The following is a 17,099-nucleotide window of genomic DNA, read 5'->3' as shown; positions in this document are numbered from 1 at the left end:
AAACATCAATTGTCTTGTACTACCTATGTAGATCTACCGAGAGGGGTTGGGCCAAGATTCATGATCTTATACTGGAGATTTTGTTTCTTAATTTAACTTTGTTTAAAGTCATGCTTTTTATTATTGAAAACTGAAAGGTGGCATGTGTAAACGCTCATGTATTAAAATGGTTAATTTGTAATTTAAATTATTGATTACGAGATTTTTGAAGATTACATAGTAAAAGAAGAAATTGTGAATTTAGAAACCAAGTATGATTATATAGCCATGAGTTGCAATTTTCTTGGTTTTAACGAAAATGAACTTGATTATATTAAATTTAAATATGAAAGTGAGGGCATCTAAGGCCACTCAAATTTTGTGTCAAACCACTTCTACTTCACCTTCTTTCATTATAATAGGAAAGATCTGTTCAGGTCTAGTTTTGCTATATTCATAAAAATAATTAAGATTAAATGTAAATATTTTTTGTCTTTCAAATTTTGGTGTCAACCAAGTCTTACTCCTCACATTATAATAGTATGTGTCGTGATGAATGCACACAGTAAATCATAGAAAGTTGACGTGGGAAGGGCACAGAACCATAGATCTTTTTCTTTGAGATACACAAGGAAAAATATCTGTGGTTCTGTGCCTTTGCCACATCAACCTCGTACAGATCGCATATAATTTACTGTGTTCATTCATCATTATTCTAATAGTACTTAAAGATGTTATGAGGTGATGTATTTTTATATTGATTGTTAACTCAACCTCATGGGGTTGATCTAGTGGCAAGGCAAGCCGAGCCTTGATAAGCCTCTTAGGAAGAGTAGTTCGAGTGTTCAAAACCCTACGAAGCAATGAATTCCTTGGGGCCATCCTCCAAGGTTTAGTTAACCTTCGACTCAACCAATTGTGCATAGGATTTTCGAGGGGGCAATGTGTGCTACCGTGGGATTAGACTCAACCAAAGTGATTGGTGAATATTTGAGGTTTTGTGTTTTCAAACTCATGACAACCTTGACCCTAATCTTGTATACAAGACTGACCAAAAACTAGCTTCAAAGCCCTCATCATCAAACACAAACAAAAAACAATTGAATTTTCTCCACAAAATCCTTCATGTTCAACCTAGAGGATAAATATTGCTACCTTCATCTTCAGCATCAAAATTCCATCATCTTTGAATCTTCAAACCTCAAGAACAAAATAAGATTTTTGAGATGTCAAAGTCGATAAATTTTAGATTAAAAAAAAATAAAAAAAGGATTTTTGGCAAAAGGTTGGAGATCGGAAAAAAAGAATTTCCCCTAAGATTAAAGGGATTGAAATTGAAACAGACATTGGGAGAAAAATAAGGCATTTTGATAAGGATATTTTGATAATTGTGTCCTTCTAGTCTTACTATGATAGTGAGGAATAAAATGCCTTAGTAAGCCTCATCCACCATAAAAGACCTTGAGATGCGCAAACCAAATATCTGAGATTAATAACAAAACTCGAGGTCTTTTTGATGGTGGATAAGGCTTATTAATGTCTTTTTCCCACTATACATAGTAAGGAATTAAAGGAAAGGGTTTCTCTTAATAATTTTCTTTACTCTCTCATAAAAGACCAAGGTCAAGGGGTATGTTAGTGCTTGGCAATCTCAAGTATTCACCAAAACCCATTTACATCTCCTAAAATCACCTCAAAATTCTCTTTGACCAGCAAAATTTTTTAGTGATTCTTGAAACAAGATGGCCTTAAATGTAATTTAACTGATTTTTGAAGGGCAAATATTAAACGAACCCAAACATTTAAACTTCTAAGCGCCAACTAACAGCCATACCACCAACCACCATTCTCCCTTTCCCATACAAAGCAAAAAAAAAAAAAAATCAAATTTTTGATAAACAGAGAAGTAGAACCATTCAATCTCTTCTTCTTCAAATGATCTTATTCTGATCTCATCTCTCAGACCCACATTTGCAAATTTGGATTCACAGAACAAAGTATGTTGGTTTCCATCCCATTATCCGTTTTATCGTCGAATCTCAATTCATTCAGCACCAGAACTGTTGTCCCCATAACCTTGTTCTCAACTCTTCTCTGTGCCTGTATTGTGATCGGTCATCTACTCGAAGAGCACCGATGGGCTAACGAATCCATCACGGCTCTTATCCTGGTTAATCCCTTTGGTTTCCATCCATCAATTCAAATTAAGTACCTTTTTTAGATAATTTTCATTGTTTGATAGACTAATTTGAGAATTAGAATACTATTTGCATTGTTTTAGGGTTTATGCTCTGGAGTGGTGGTTTTGGTGGTGAGTAAAGGCCATAATTCACACATTCTTGTTTTCAACGAGGACTTGTTCTTCACTTATATGCTCCCTCCAATCATTTTCAATGCTGGGTAAGTCGTTATTTTGCAAAATTGAGATCCATTTCTGGTTTTGAGATTTATAGGGTTCTAGTCTATGAGGTTGCATGCTTAATTGGCGTTTCTAAGGGGCGAAACAGATCAGGAAGATGGTTTTTTGAAACTATTTGTAAGATTGTACTGGCATTGAAGTCTAAATTATGTATTTTCATCACTTTTGTCTTCTATTTGTTGAATTATGTTGCAGTTATGGAGGTGAGATCATCTTGAGATACTACTTTTATGTCATTTCTAATATAAATTTGTTCTTAAATGCATCATCCAACATTTTTGGATACTTGAAATTTTGAAACTTGTTTTTATAGTTTTCAGGTCAAGAAAAAGCAATTTTTTCACAACTTCTCAATGATATTGTTATTTGGAGTTGTTGGCACACTGATATCTTTTATCATCATTTCTCTAGGTGAGTGCCGTCATATCCTCATGTATTTTTCACGAGTTGTGATAATCTGACTCCCCCACATGGCATACTCAAAACACTCTCCTGATGTGGCATGTGCTAGAACCATAGACTTTATGCCTCGGGATGCAACTGCACATCCCCATAAATCTGTGCATTTGTGTATCCCGATGAAAGAAAATATATGGTTCTGGCACATCCCATGTTATGTGGGGGAGTTAGAAAATCATTACTCATTTTTCATTTCTATTTTTAATTCATTAGGTAGTTTGAGATCAAAACTCTAAGCAAATTTGTTCTCTTTTGCAATATAAAAGTATGAAATTGAATTCTAGGGTTAAACTAGATTTAAGGTCATCTCTGTGGAGTCTAACATTTTCAATGGCTTCCTTGGAATTTCTATAGGTGCATTTTTTCTATTTAAGAGGATTGGCATAAAATCCTTGAAGGTTCAAGATTATTTGGGTGACTATTAATCAAGTTTTGTTCAATTTTCAACTTTGCTTGTATTTTTGCAACTCTAAATATTGAGAATTTGAACTAGTATATTTGCAGCTATTGGGGCCATATTTTCAGCCACGGATTCGGTTTGCACATTGCAGGTTCTTCTAACAAGATATAAATCTGAAACATAAATTGACTTCCTATGAAATTATTGATCCATGTCATTAATGTCTATATCTTCTTTGTGTTAAAGGTCCTCAATCAAGATCAAACACCCTTACTTTATAGTCTTGTATTCGGAGAGGGAGTAGTGAATGATGCTACCTCTATTGTACTTTTCAATGCTGTCCAATCACTTGACTTAAGCAATATCAACGCCGTCACAGCCTTAAAACTATTCGGGATCTTTCTTTACCTCTTCTGCACGAGTACTCTACTTGGTATAGCGGTAAGTTTGAAGTTCTCTGGCGTTTTAAGTACACGATAGGTTTCAAAACTTTATATCAATGATGTCTTCGATTTGTTTTTTAATCATTCGAGGCCTTAAGTGTTTTTTTTTTTTTTTTGGGCACATTTCAGGTAGGACTTATTAGTGCCTATGTCATAAAGACACTACACTTTGGAAGGTATTTTGGATTTGTTAGCATTTTGTTTCAAGTTATCATGTTGGTTCTTCTCCTTTTACACGTGCTTGTCGATTTTTGTTTCTTTACTCTTAAGCACCATGTTAAGTGCAGAATTTTTTTTTTTAATTATAATTGTTTCTATAGAAATAAACTAATTAGCTTGTACTCTAATTGAATATGTGGACATGAACTCATAGCAAGGTGTCTAAACCCATGATTGCAAGGGACTTCAAGGATTCAAAACATGGCTTCGATGATTCTTACTTGGTTAAATTATTAATCTTGTTGGGATGGCTTAAAAATGAAAACGAAAACTGATGCGGGCAAATCAATTAGAACATTTAAGAGGAAAACTGGTTCAAGAACTCTGATACTCAAAAAGGAATGCATACAAACTAAAGAACACTTGATTGAAAGTATCAAAAAAATAAATAAATGAACTGGTTTGTTTTTTTCTTCAAAATAGCCAAAGTGTAATGATTTTCTAACGCTCCCCCTACACCCATCCCAGAACCATAGATCATTTTCCTCGTGATATGCATAACCATAAATGTTTTTCTTGTGTATCCCGATGCAAATGATCTACGGTTCTGTGATGGGGGCGTGTGTCAGAGGGGGGCGTCATATTAGCACGACTCATAACCAAATGTACTTTAATTCCTCTCACTTCAAGGATGAAGTAAAAGGAAGTGAAAGGACATTTATAATTTGGAAGATGTACAAATTTTCATTGGAAGTCAATCCCCTAGAAGTATGATGATAAGTGAACACAGAATTGCAAAAAGATTCACTAAATCTCATAAAGCTAATATCAATAAGATTGGATTTACTTGATCCCAAAACCAATTAGTTGCAAACTTTGAAAATCAATGCTAAGTTATTACGAAGTGCTTTGAATGTTCAATTTTTATTCCCATGATGGCTATGTATTACAAAACTTACATTTTTGGTTTGATCTAATTCACACATGTCTATGTCAGTCTTGGTTTAATCTAACATAATTGTTCCTCTCTATCTTCAGGCATTCCACAGATCGTGAAATTGCAATCATGATGCTTTTGGCTTATTTGTCATACATGGTGGCCGAGGTACCAAAGACTTGCAATAGTAATGAAAAGAAAAATTAAAAATTAAAAATTAAAAAATCTTTGCCGTAGGTTTCCTGTGTGGGAATTATTTATGGCCTCTGTGAATCTAAAACCACAATTTACTTTCTTTATGCAACCATCGTGACATAGTGTCTCTATAGTAAATTATTGCATCAGTTTGTTTACTACATGTTCATGTAATGATCCACGGTACTAGATTAATGGTTTTTGTTTTTCCCTTGTAGCTCTTATCTCTCAGTGGGATTTTAACAGTTTTCTTTTGTGGCATTGTTATGTCACACTATACATGGCACAATGTTACTGAAAGCTCACGGATAACAACCAAGTAAGATCAAATTCCTCAACGTGTTGTTTCTCATCATTTCTCTGTTGAGGATAATTTGTACTTATAGCATCAATCATTGCTAGAATATTACCTATTTTTTTTTCCTTTAACTTGTTGCTTTGTTTTGCTTGTAGTTTATCCCGAGGTACAGTTTAGAATCTTTGATCTAGTTCTGAAAAATATATATAGGTCCTTTTTAGTTCATTAATTCAAAACTAAGTTCACTTGAAAACCTTATAGTCACACAAATGCAGTTGAATTGTGGTGATAAGCTTTTAGTTCTTCAATGGTTGTGATGCTTGCAGGCATGCATTTGCAACAATATCATTTATTGCAGAAACTTTTATATTCCTCTATGTTGGTATGGATGCCTTAGACATTGGCAAATGGAAAGCAAACAACACAAGGTATGGATGCACCAAGTTTTCTGTTTTCTATTTGTAAGCGAATAGTTGGTTTTAAAAGAATTTACAGTTTTCTGTTTTCGATTTGTGCCTTAAGAGTCAAGGCCTAAGCCTCTTCTACCTTCATGCCTCGAGGATTAAGCCTCAATTGGGTGTGACATAAGCCTTTTATAGACCAATCTAAGCTTTACCCATGAGGCCAGGATACCATCCCTTGCTTCAAGGCATAAGCCTCACGCATCTCAAAGAGAGATGTCTTGAACAATGATCCAGAAAGTCTATCTGATAATTGCACACTACTACTTATTGTAAATTGTAGAGAGCTATTAGGTTGAGACCTTCAACATGGGAGAATGTTGAGGTGACAAGAACGTGGGATTTTTGGGCCTGCAAATGTTTTGTGTGTGTGCGTGTGTGCGTGCGCGCACATATGGGTGTGTGTATCCATGTCGGTAATATATACAGACATAAATATATTTGTTTCTATTTATTGGATTCCTCAACAAGCACACAAATACACACACAAAATTGGCATTTTTGTGTCAAAAGGGTTGGATAACATTATCATACTTCCAATGCATAAGTAAGTAGAAGATAATAAGGCATAACTTTCTAACTTATGTGCCATCCTTCTATACCAGTCTACGAACTTCGGTTGCTTTTAGTTCGACATTATTTGCTCTGGTTTTGGTGGGAAGGGCTGCATTTGTGTTCCCTCTCGCACATATTGGAAATTGGTTTAGAAACAGAACCAGTACAAAGATCGAGTTTCGTCAACAGGTAATATATGTGGTCACCCTAGAATAAACCATAGTCGAGCATTTACAGTCTCAACCCTTCTTACTATTTTAAATTTCAGTTTATAATTTGGTGGGCAGGTCTAATGAGGGGTGCAGTTACTATTGCTTTATCTTATAATCAGGTAAATCTTAAGACATCCAAAACCTTAAAGAATTTGAGATGATTGGGTTGTTGGGAAATTCTAAGAATCTACTATTTCAGTTTACGATATCCCGCTCCACTTCATCGCAAGATTGTGCAATTACAATCACAAGTGTCATAATCGTTGTGCTCTTCAGTACTGTGGTATGTTTGCACATGTGTTTTGTTTATAGTATTAAGTGAAGTTTCTCTTTAAGCATATATGTCTAAACCATTAATAGACTAACTAAAATGTTTACGTAAGACTATATTTCACGGAGTTTCTAATAAGATTCTCGGGACAAAAAAATTAATGATCAAAGTATTCTATAATGCAGGTTTTTGGGTCAATAACAAAGCCTCTTATTGGAGCTTTGCTTTTTCGAAACTCCGACGCAGCAAATTCTGATGCATCTGAATCCCAAACCTTAGAAGACATACGATTCTTGTTTCTTGAAAATGGAGGACCTAGTGAAGAAGGCAATTCTCGGTCACAACCCAAGAGAAGTAACTTAAGTTTGCTCATAAAATATCCCACATCAACTGTTCACTACTTCTGGAGGAAGTTCGATGATAGATACATGAGACCAGTATTTGGTGGGCAAGGTTTCGTACCATTTATTCCAGGTTCACCAACTGGTGCTGAAGATGAACCTTCTTGAATTAAAAAAATTCAAAACTATCCATGTCATTGTATACTTATTTGTTGCATCAGATTAAACATATTTTATTCTGATTCTTCTAAGGGTTGGTAAAAATTCAAAACTACTCTTCAATTAGTTTTCAATATTTCTATTTATGTTGGGTGCAACAACATTATCTTGGAGGGTAAACCCAGGCTCAACCCAAGTAGCATAACCCTCAACCTGACCATCGGGCCTAAGCTCAGTAAACCAAGCTCAACCCGAGCTTGATATTATAAAATTGGGTTAGCCCAAGTTTAGATAATTTTGGTTGGTTTGGTCGGGTTGGACTTGTTGAATAACCATAATTTCATTTTGATTAGCAAATAAATTTAATTTAAAAAAAGATATAAAAAAAACAGAACTACTAGTAAATAAAATCACATATGACCTTCAAATCCATCATTGAGAGAACATTTAGACAAACCATATTAAATCAAAGTTCAACACACACCAATTGAGCCCAGTTGCTATACTCAAGCCGCTGAAGATCCTAAGAGACTTGATGCTATGACTGATGAATTCAATGCACTCATAAAAAATCAGACTTGGTCCCTTGTTCACCCTCAATCCCATATGAACATCATTGGGTGTAGATGGGTTTATAAAATTAAGCAATGTGTAGGTGGAACCATTGAATGATATAGCTAAGGGCTACACCTAATAAGCCGATCTTGATTATTATAAACGTTTAGTCCGGAAATCAAGCCAGTGACTATAAAAAACAGTTCTCTCTGTTGTTGTTGTTGTTGTTGTTGTTGTTAAGAATTGGTTCATTCAACAGTTGGACATCAAGAATGTGTTCCTTCATAGACTTCTTCAAGAAGAAGTCTATATGGTACAACCGAAAGGGTTTGTTTGTCGTTTACACAACCTCTTTATGGCTTGAAACAAGCATCTCGTGCATGGTTTCAACGTTTTAGTTCTTATCTTTTGGACTATAACTTTCAATGTAGTCGAGTGATTCATCTATGTTTGTGTATCAAAATCATGGTAACTTGATGATCCTTCTTCTTAATGTCGATGACATTGTGTTGACAGACAACAACTTGGCTCTTGCCACAATGCCACTGATATCTTGTGGTTATGTATCTTTTATTCGATATTGGAATTTCTATTACGTACGTCCCTCGAATTGTATGTGATAATGTTAGTGCTACTTACATGGCAGCTAATCCCATTCTCCATCACCACACAAAACATATTCAAAATGATTATCATTTTGTTCGTGAACGTGTTGGCAGTGGTGATTTACGTATATATTTTCTTACTACGGAACATCAAACTGCCGATCTCTTCACCAAAGGACTCACATCTGCCCGATTTCACAGCTTGAAGGACAAGTTGATGCCACCAGCAGCATCAACTTGTGGGGCATATTAAAGGAAAGAAATCTTTCAAATTCTTTCCATTCATCTTCTCAATCAAGTTGCCAATCTAATTCTTGGGAATCTGGCTAAGATGATCAGAATGGCTCTGATACCATGAAAAGAAAGTAAAAATATGGTATTTGATGGGTGAATCATTGTGATCATCCCAATCATTTATTTATAAAAAATATTGCAAAACTATTTTTGGTATCTTACATTATTACATAGTAAAAAATAGAAAAATTACAACCAATTAATTAGAAAAATAGAATATATTGATCTCCAATTAAGGGATTGATTGACATCTTGATTCACAAGAAGAATGGAAAGAATTTGATTAGAAAAGGGCCCACTGCCCAGTTTATATTTCAAACTTTTTAACAAATAGAACTGATTAAATACTCCAAAATTATTTAAGGGGCCTTTCGATGAATCATATATATATATATTTATATTTATATACATGGATCAAGGGACATATGAAAAAACATATGTAAAAACAATGTAACATTAACAAATTTTCAAAATATGCGTTAGAAGTCTCGGATTGAACTGATTTTTTGTGAGGATAATCTCTATGATGGCAAGATCATTCGGAAAAAAAAAAATCAGTCCTTTCTGAAACTTCTAACCCCATTAAAAGTGACTTAGAATGTGGACCATTGATTTTTTATCAATTTTTATCAATAATTTGTAAATCAGTTTTGATGGATTTAGAAGTTTCAGATTGAGCTGATTTTTTGTGAGCATGGTCTTCTCATCATAATGACCATCTTCGCAAAAAATCAGCTCAATCCAAAACCTCTAACCCATATTTTGAAAAACCATTGTTTTTACATACGTCCCTTGAACCGCCCCCTATATATATATATATATATATATATATATATATATATTTATAACCTTTTGATTGGTTCCATGGTTTTTAAACTTGGTTTCGCATCTCATCTCGTCCAGGCTTGATACCGAGTCGTCTCGGACGAGTTTTCCGATACGTTTGAGACGTCTCATTCAACAAATCAAAAAATTGAAAGTGAGTCCAAAATCTCGGTCAAAAAATGACTTTGTGAGTCGGTTTTGTTCAGCTTCGATACCGAGTTAACTCTGGCTATACGTCTCGGTCTCAGACGAGTTTAAAAACCATGATTGGTTCAACTTTGGGCAACCTATCCTTGCTTATATCTGAAGGTGGTTGTTCAGATCTGTACGTCAATACATATAAAGTATTTGTATAAGAAAGCATTGAAGTAATCACACATGTGCATTGACCTGACGTCTTCATAGTCTTGTTGTTGTGGGGTCAGTATCATGCCCTTAATAAAAATTTAGAGCCACACTTATGCGAAGTAACTTTCAAGGTCATTTTAGTAATTTCAAATACCCACCTCAAAACGAGTGGAAAATCAAAATTTTTTTTTTTTTCCATTTGCGTTTTAAATCGAGAGCTGCTATTAGCACCCAAAATTTTACTTATTACATCTCAATTTCTTAATTATTTATCACACCTCAATTAAAGATTAAAACACACGCTTTAAACAATCCAAAGGTGTGACTCAAAGTATAATCTCAACATAACAAAACATTATAACACTCTTACAATTATGATTAAGGTCATATAAAATCCTAAACTCAAAAAATAATAATTTAGTAAAAAATGAAAGAGAATTTCTATTGATATTCCAACTTTTATTTATTCTCAAGCATTCACTTATTTTCTTTATTTTTAATTGGAGTGTAATAAGTAAAAATTGGATTTTTAAATTTCATTATCATCACCTCGCTGAAAATGCTAGGAAAACTAGTTCCCAAATCCCAATTGCTTTGTCAACTTCCTCTTCTCCTCCCAAGAAACAATGGGAACACAATTACATAATTGCACCCCTTAGACTTGTAATTTGGCACATAAATAAAATATGCATAAATCTGTTGAATTATTTTAAAATTTAACCAGGAATTTAGTGATTTATTTGAGTGCGAGTTGGTAGAATCCTGAAGATATAGATCTCATCGGATCAAGGCGTGGTTGATCCAAATCATATTTGTAGAAGATAAATTTGTACCGATTGGTAACATTCAAATGATCCAATTCAAAATCATACAACCCGGATCCTGATGCCACGAAGATACCTAGGGTGGCACTTAGGCTTGAGATTAGACAACGTATCTCTTCTAACCTTTCAAATATCGACTAGACAAAGGCATATAAACAAAGTGAACACATATAAAAATTGTACTTAAAAAGTACTTGATCTGACGAACTACCAATAATCCAAGACATGTTGCAATATGCATATAAATCATCATGAGCCATGATGTCACAATCCACAATTAGACTCTAAGACAGTACGATCGTAACGCCAAGTGACTTGAATTGAAACCATTAAACAATTGTTCATCAATAAAAGTGTCAATATAACGATGAAATGAAGTAATTAAATTAGATACATAAAAGAAAATTATAAATAAAAAATATCATTGAGAAATATGTATAAAACCTCTATTATCTTTAATTAAAATTCTATTAAATTTATAATGTAACATTTTCAATTGACGAAGTTCATAAGATCGTTAGGAAAGAAAGTTTGCTTGATTCGTTAGGCCCATTTTGACCACACCATCAAAACGTGTAGACCAAAAGTCAACCCCAAGAAGTCAAATAACAAAGAGCATTTCTTCAGTATGAAGTAATCTCAGGAATATACTCAAATAATGGTGGACCCACAATCAATTACAAAAACAATTGGGTCGGATCTAATGTCTTGTCGTATCAAACCTTTATTAGATTCCAAAACATGAGTTTGGTAAAATGGGTTGGATTGAATTTAGGATCAAATCTGGTCCATTGACAGCCCTATCGTCAATGTAGCATAAGTCATTAACAGAAATTTTGTCTAGGTCATAAAATGGGTTGGATCCAAATCAGATCATGGTAGATCTAGATTCAAATTTAAAAGTTTCTTTTTGTAAACCAGATCCAGATCTTACTTCGACCCAAAATACCTAAAACCATACTCGAACCTTATTATTTTTTAACGCAATTCAATTCTACACGGTTGATGGTGTTGGAATTACAGACGACAATCCACTAAAGTTTAATTTGACCAAAATACCCCTGACCCTTTCTCCATCTGCAATGGTCATTTTGGTAATTTAATCAATCTTTTACAAATATTCTCTCCCATCTATCTTTCTTCAACTACCGCTGTTTTCCTGAGACGCAGAGAGAGAGAGAGGAGAGAGAAGATGTACGGATTCACGAGCGTAAGCAAAGGAGACTTAGAGGAGGGGACTCTGTATCCAGGCCTGAGTTATGGAGAGAACGAGCTTCGATGGGGTTTCATTAGGAAGGTGTACGGTATCCTCTCTGCCCAGATCCTTCTCACGACGGTCGTCTCCTCTGCGACGGTCTTGTACTCTCCTCTCAACAATCTTCTCAGGGGAAACTCTGGACTCTTGTTGCTCTTTGCGATCTTGCCCTTGATTTGTACGTCTTCGATTTCTTCATCCCTTATTTCGATGTTTTTCCGATCTTTTTTATTTGATTTGAATTTGGGGTTTTGGTGTTCTTGTTGGGTTGAATTTGACCTGGAATTTATGGGGTTGCTTTATTTTGTGTTTAATTACAATTTGTGTTGATGGGTTGTTTTTAGGACAAAATCTAACCTAGGGTTTCATGAATTAATGGTTTATTTCTTTACTTATATATTTTTATTTATTTGTTTGATGTTGATTCGATTGAATTCTGATCCGGGTTTTCTTCTTCTTCTTTTTTTATGAGTACTTTGGGCTTTATTGTTTTTATTTTAAATATTTATTTTTCTGGTTGAATTTTTATTTAGTTATTTTTGTTTTGGACTTTGATTGGGTAGGTGAATTGTTGCTGCCAATTGCAACAAATGGGCTATTTTTTTTTCTTGAGCTGTTGATGGATTACTTCTGTTTTATTGTCTCAATTTTATGTTCATTTGTTGTTGAATTGTGGATATTAAGATTTTCACAAATAATTTTTGAATCCCATATCAATGAAGATCAGTAGGCTCTACTCGTTTTCTTATTTAATCTGCTGAAGTAATTTTTTATATTATGTGTTATGATATTTTTTTGTTGAATTTCGTTTATTTATATTATAGTTTACCACTTTTGACCATTCTTTTTTTCACACAATGTGATATTGTGCCGTAATCAATATTTCTTTGTGTCTTCAGTGAGGGCGTGTGCGGTGGGGGGGCTTATATGTTTTGAATCATTTTTTGAATTTGGTAGGAGTGTAGGACTCCCATGAATGACCATGCTTTACAATATCAGAATGTATCGGCCGATACGTATCAATATCGGTTGAGAACAAAACATTGACCCCAAAACATTGAATGTTTGGGGAATCTATCAGCTAATACTGTATTAATTTTTTTACATTAACCAAAATATTCAACCGATTCAATATTTGAAACCTTGCGAATGACAATGGGATAATCAATGAATCCTTCCTGTGGCGTCCTATCAACAATTCAACATACCACACACTTTCCCCAACAATTCAATATTTCAATTCCCACCAATCTAGTGGCTGGACATTAAATTTATGAATTTTCCATGGTATGATTATATTACATAGTAATTTACAGTGATTGCTTGGTTTTGTCAATATTTGCTTCCTGAGTTTTTTGTTCCAACTTGGTAGGAAATGTTGTTCTTTCAAGATCTGCTCGGTTCTGGCTCATGAATGAACCTGAATTTTTTGGACCTCCATGTCAACCGTATGATTGTAAGATACCTAAGTAATTAACAGTAAGGCATCCTTGGGTTGACGTGGTTTCAGAGAAGCCCACTCCACACGTAGGAACCAGTCAGGCCTCTGTAGCATTAAGCTGTAAACTTGTAGAAGTGGTATTGAGTTGCCATCCTCATTTGTTTTGTGGGGAATTAGTAGTCCTCTGGTTGTTCCTTGCCTAACAATGATTAGTTTGGTCGTGTACAATTGTGTAGGTTTTTTTAATTGAATCTTCATTAATCCCATTTGACATGACGTATATTTGTTGTGCCCTTGCAGAGAAAACAATTGCCACGATCTTGTTACATAAATTCATTAATTTGTCATTTTGAATATCTAATTGGCAGTTGCATGTTACTGACAAACCTTAAAACTTCATGCAGTGATGTGGCCATTGTATATTTATCATCAAAAGCATCCATTGAACTTCATATTCCTTGGACTCTTCACTGCATGCTTGAGCGTTACCGTCGGCGTCGCTTGTGCAAACACCGAAGGTCAGTAAATATTCTCTCCTTCTTATACCAATTGATGATGTTTTTTTAGGTGTTACATTATTCCCACCATTGTAATTGTTTATTTTAAATTGGAAAATTATGTTTTGATTCTTTTGTATTATTGGGTGTACTCGCAGGAAGAATAGTACTTGAAGCATTGATTCTAACATCAGCCGTGGTCTTTTCCCTGACTGGATACACTTTCTGGGCTTCAAAGAAGGGCAAGGACTTTAGCTATCTTGGACCTATCTTGTTTACCAGTCTCATTATCCTCATCCTTACTAGTTTTATTCAGGTAAATTTTCTCATTTCTTTAGTTTGAATTAAAAGCCCTTGTGTTCTCTCCATGCGTACACACGTATGAGACACTATTATGTGCATTATCTTGTTAAATTAAATTTTCAACTTATTTGGCTGGCATTGGATGTGTACAGCATATTACACATCATCAGACCCACAAGTCTAACCTGTATTAATTTTTTGATATATATATATATATATATAAATGAAACAGATGTTTTTCCCACTTGGGCCCACGTCAGTTGCCATCTTTGGTGGTCTTGGTGCCTTGATTTTCTCAGCATATCTTGTTTACGACACAGACAACCTGATTAAGCGCTTCACATATGACGAGTACATATGGGCATCTGTCGTTCTCTATCTAGACATTCTCAACTTGTTCCTCTCCATCTTGCGGGTGTTGAGGGGTATGCAGTCCGAAGGGTAGGTCATCATCATATGGTTGTCTTACCAACCTCGCATGGGGTTCCCTGATGAGAGCAGTTGGTATTCTGTCTCATTTATCATTATTGTGTAACTAAGAAGCACTATCTTTTACTTTGGCTTATAAATTCTTATCAAGTCAATAGCACTGACTCAGGCCCCACCTTCCTGTTGCTTAGAGCCTTCAATTTGTGCATGTCCTTACTTCTCTGTTTATTTGAATCTGATTTGGCAAAAATCTTTATTGAAGAGTTTCTTATTTGGCTTATGGTAGTGGTGGTTGTGTTACTTAAATGTTCTTTGAAGAACTTCTGGTACTTTATTTTTGTAGTTCTAGAAGACAGGCACAAAAGGTGAAACAAAGTGTTTCAAGCATGGAAGTACAACACTATAGTTTGTCTGAAACTTTAGTTTAGCATATTGATATGGCTGGAACCATTAATAGACTATTGGAATGGGGCCATTAATAGTATTCATATTCATTTCTAAAATAAAAATGAAAAATGGGACCATTGCTATGGTGTTGAAAGAGAGGAAGCTTACATCTTGCTAAACAATGGTGACTGATTGGCTTTAATTCCAAATGTTAAGAACCTAAACCAATACGCCGATACACCTATTGGAACGAGTCAAATGTAAGGTGGTTCTTGCTCGGGAAGGTAGAAGTTGAACCAACCCATTGACACCCATACATGAGTAACGGTGTTTGGCAAAAGTCCCTCTCCCATTACCTGTCACATGCTCACTTTCTCTAACGTATATATGAGAATTATTAAGGGATGTCAACGACATTAGCGAAGTGACATAGGAAATTATCATAAATTATTTGTTATAATAAGTCTAACAATTTAGTTTAATGGAAATGAAATCCAGTACCGCTTGTGATTATAGTAATAATCTCAAATCTTTATAAAAATGAATTTCCATTTTAGCTAGTTTGGCATCTGAACTAAATAATTGATTGGACATGAATTAAAATCAATATTAGTTCATAGAGGAAGACTAGGGTGTTGTTTGTTAAACTGAAAAAAATAAGTGCTGAATAGCATTAAGCGCTGAAACTTATAAGCGCTGAATTTAAGTGCTGAAAAAGTTGTTTGTTTAGATGCTGAATCATGTTTGTTATACATTGCTGAAACTGATAAATTGTCTTTGTTACCCTTACAATCATATTATACATTGTTTGCATGTTTTAAATGTTTATTTTTATCAAACACAATAAAATATATTATTTCTTATAAAATTAAAATACAATTTATTTTTAAATAATAAATAATACTCAAATCTTCAATTTATAAATAATAATTTCTATTTATAAAAGCCCACAAATTTCAAATTAAAAATAATAATGTCATACAAGTCACCAAAATTTGAAATCAACTTTAAAAAGAACTTAATTTTTGATGAATAATTTTCGATGGAAATGAAGGATGTGTAATTAAAAAAGCACCCTATGAATTAATAAGGGCAACCCACACTATAGCCATTTTTTGTTTTGTTTTATATGGATTAAAATTTTTGGAATGACCAAATTTTTAGTGAGGATAGTTATATGGTCTAGAGATCATCCTCACCAAAATCAGTTTATTTTGAAACTTCTAACTTGTTAAAAATAGTTTTCAAAAAAAAAAAAAAATGGACAATTTACGGTTCTTGAACTTGTTTTGATAGGGTTAAAAGTTTCAAGATGTGCTGATTTTTGTAAGAATGATCTCCTCATTGTAGAGATCATTATCACCAAAAATCAACTCATTCCAAAATTTTTAACCCATATAAGACAAAATAATTTAGCTATGGTGTCGGTTTATTAATTTGTGGGGTGTTTATATACTTATCCATGGGATATAAGAGGTAATATCCTTTTAAGAATAAGGGCATACTTGTCCATGCTCAAAAAAACAAAGGGCATACTTGTCCGTGTTGAAAAAAGCGAAGTGCTTACCGCTTCAGCACTTTTTTTCAGCGTCAAAATAGTGCTGAATTTTTTTCACTTATTTTCAGCAATAAGCACGAGTAAACAAACGTGCTATTTTGACAAAAGTGTTGAATTTAATTTTTTTCAGCAATAAGCACTGAAAAATAGCACAAACAAACACCACCTAGGTCAATGTGACAGTCAATAGGATTTCTTAGATCGACCATTCCATTGTTGCTCCCAATCTTGATTATCCCCCCATGTGTTCCAATGGAAGATTTTGCCTCAAAAGTCATTATCAAAATATTTGGGGTGGTCGTGCACTTTCATTCCATTTTGGCCTGAGGCCACTTCTTTTATTATTTGGAGTGGGTTTTATATTTGGTTTTGTCACATTTTTAAGGAATAAATTAGAAAATTCTATTTTTGTAAATAAAATCTAAAATTACTATTTCCAATTTTAGTAATTTCTATTTTCTAGCCTAGAGATTTGTTGATTTGATTTGAT

The 17,099-nt window shown here is 34.1% G+C and overlaps 2 protein-coding genes across 5 annotated transcripts; both read left to right on the top strand.

Moving 5' to 3' along the window:
- The first annotated feature begins 1,869 nt into the window (after nucleotides 1–1,869).
- Nucleotides 1,870–7,369, top strand: LOC147383277 (sodium/hydrogen exchanger 1-like). Of its 4 annotated transcripts, XM_086428917.1 has the most exons (14): nucleotides 1,872–2,149; nucleotides 2,261–2,379; nucleotides 2,712–2,809; nucleotides 3,212–3,271; nucleotides 3,362–3,408; nucleotides 3,504–3,698; nucleotides 3,830–3,876; nucleotides 4,898–4,964; nucleotides 5,210–5,310; nucleotides 5,616–5,717; nucleotides 6,356–6,494; nucleotides 6,574–6,636; nucleotides 6,717–6,800; nucleotides 6,974–7,369. In XM_086428917.1, exons 1-14 carry the CDS (start codon nucleotides 1,979–1,981, stop codon nucleotides 7,295–7,297), a joined length of 1,617 nt encoding a protein of 538 aa, XP_086285043.1. In that variant the 5' UTR covers nucleotides 1,872–1,978; the 3' UTR covers nucleotides 7,298–7,369. The 4 variants fall into 4 exon arrangements, with proteins under 4 accessions (XP_086285046.1, XP_086285043.1, XP_086285044.1 ...); XM_086428920.1 differs by lacking the exon at nucleotides 6,974–7,369 and having other exon boundaries at nucleotides 1,870–2,149; nucleotides 6,593–6,636; nucleotides 6,717–6,802; XM_086428918.1 differs by lacking the exon at nucleotides 5,616–5,717.
- Nucleotides 7,370–11,874: 4,505 nt separating this feature from the next.
- LOC147383276 (BI1-like protein) lies at nucleotides 11,875–14,944 on the top strand. The gene is made up of 4 exons (XM_086428737.1): nucleotides 11,875–12,172; nucleotides 13,840–13,953; nucleotides 14,091–14,248; nucleotides 14,468–14,944. The coding sequence occupies exons 1-4, from the start codon at nucleotides 11,932–11,934 to the stop codon at nucleotides 14,678–14,680; spliced, it is 726 nt and encodes a 241-aa protein (XP_086284863.1). The 5' UTR covers nucleotides 11,875–11,931; the 3' UTR covers nucleotides 14,681–14,944.
- The last annotated feature ends 2,155 nt before the right edge of the window (nucleotides 14,945–17,099 follow it).

Source organism: Akebia trifoliata, chromosome 16 (genome assembly GCF_017979445.1).
Source record: "Akebia trifoliata isolate Shusen 1 chromosome 16, ASM1797944v1, whole genome shotgun sequence".
Taxonomy (NCBI): domain Eukaryota; kingdom Viridiplantae; phylum Streptophyta; class Magnoliopsida; order Ranunculales; family Lardizabalaceae; genus Akebia; species Akebia trifoliata.
This window is presented reverse-complemented; position numbering and strand designations above follow the sequence as displayed.

Coding starts and splice junctions, on each gene's coding strand:
- LOC147383277 (XM_086428917.1), top strand. CDS start 1,979: ATGTTGGTTTCCATCCCATTATCCGTTTTATCGTCGAATCTCAATTCA. Junction 2,150..2,260: donor CCATCACGGCTCTTATCCTG/GTTAATCCCTTT, acceptor GCATTGTTTTAG/GGTTTATGCTCTGGAGTGGT. Junction 3,272..3,361: donor GAAGGTTCAAGATTATTTGG/GTGACTATTAAT, acceptor GTATATTTGCAG/CTATTGGGGCCATATTTTCA.
- LOC147383276 (XM_086428737.1), top strand. CDS start 11,932: ATGTACGGATTCACGAGCGTAAGCAAAGGAGACTTAGAGGAGGGGACT. Junction 13,954..14,090: donor CGCTTGTGCAAACACCGAAG/GTCAGTAAATAT, acceptor GTGTACTCGCAG/GAAGAATAGTACTTGAAGCA. Junction 14,249..14,467: donor TCCTTACTAGTTTTATTCAG/GTAAATTTTCTC, acceptor TAAATGAAACAG/ATGTTTTTCCCACTTGGGCC.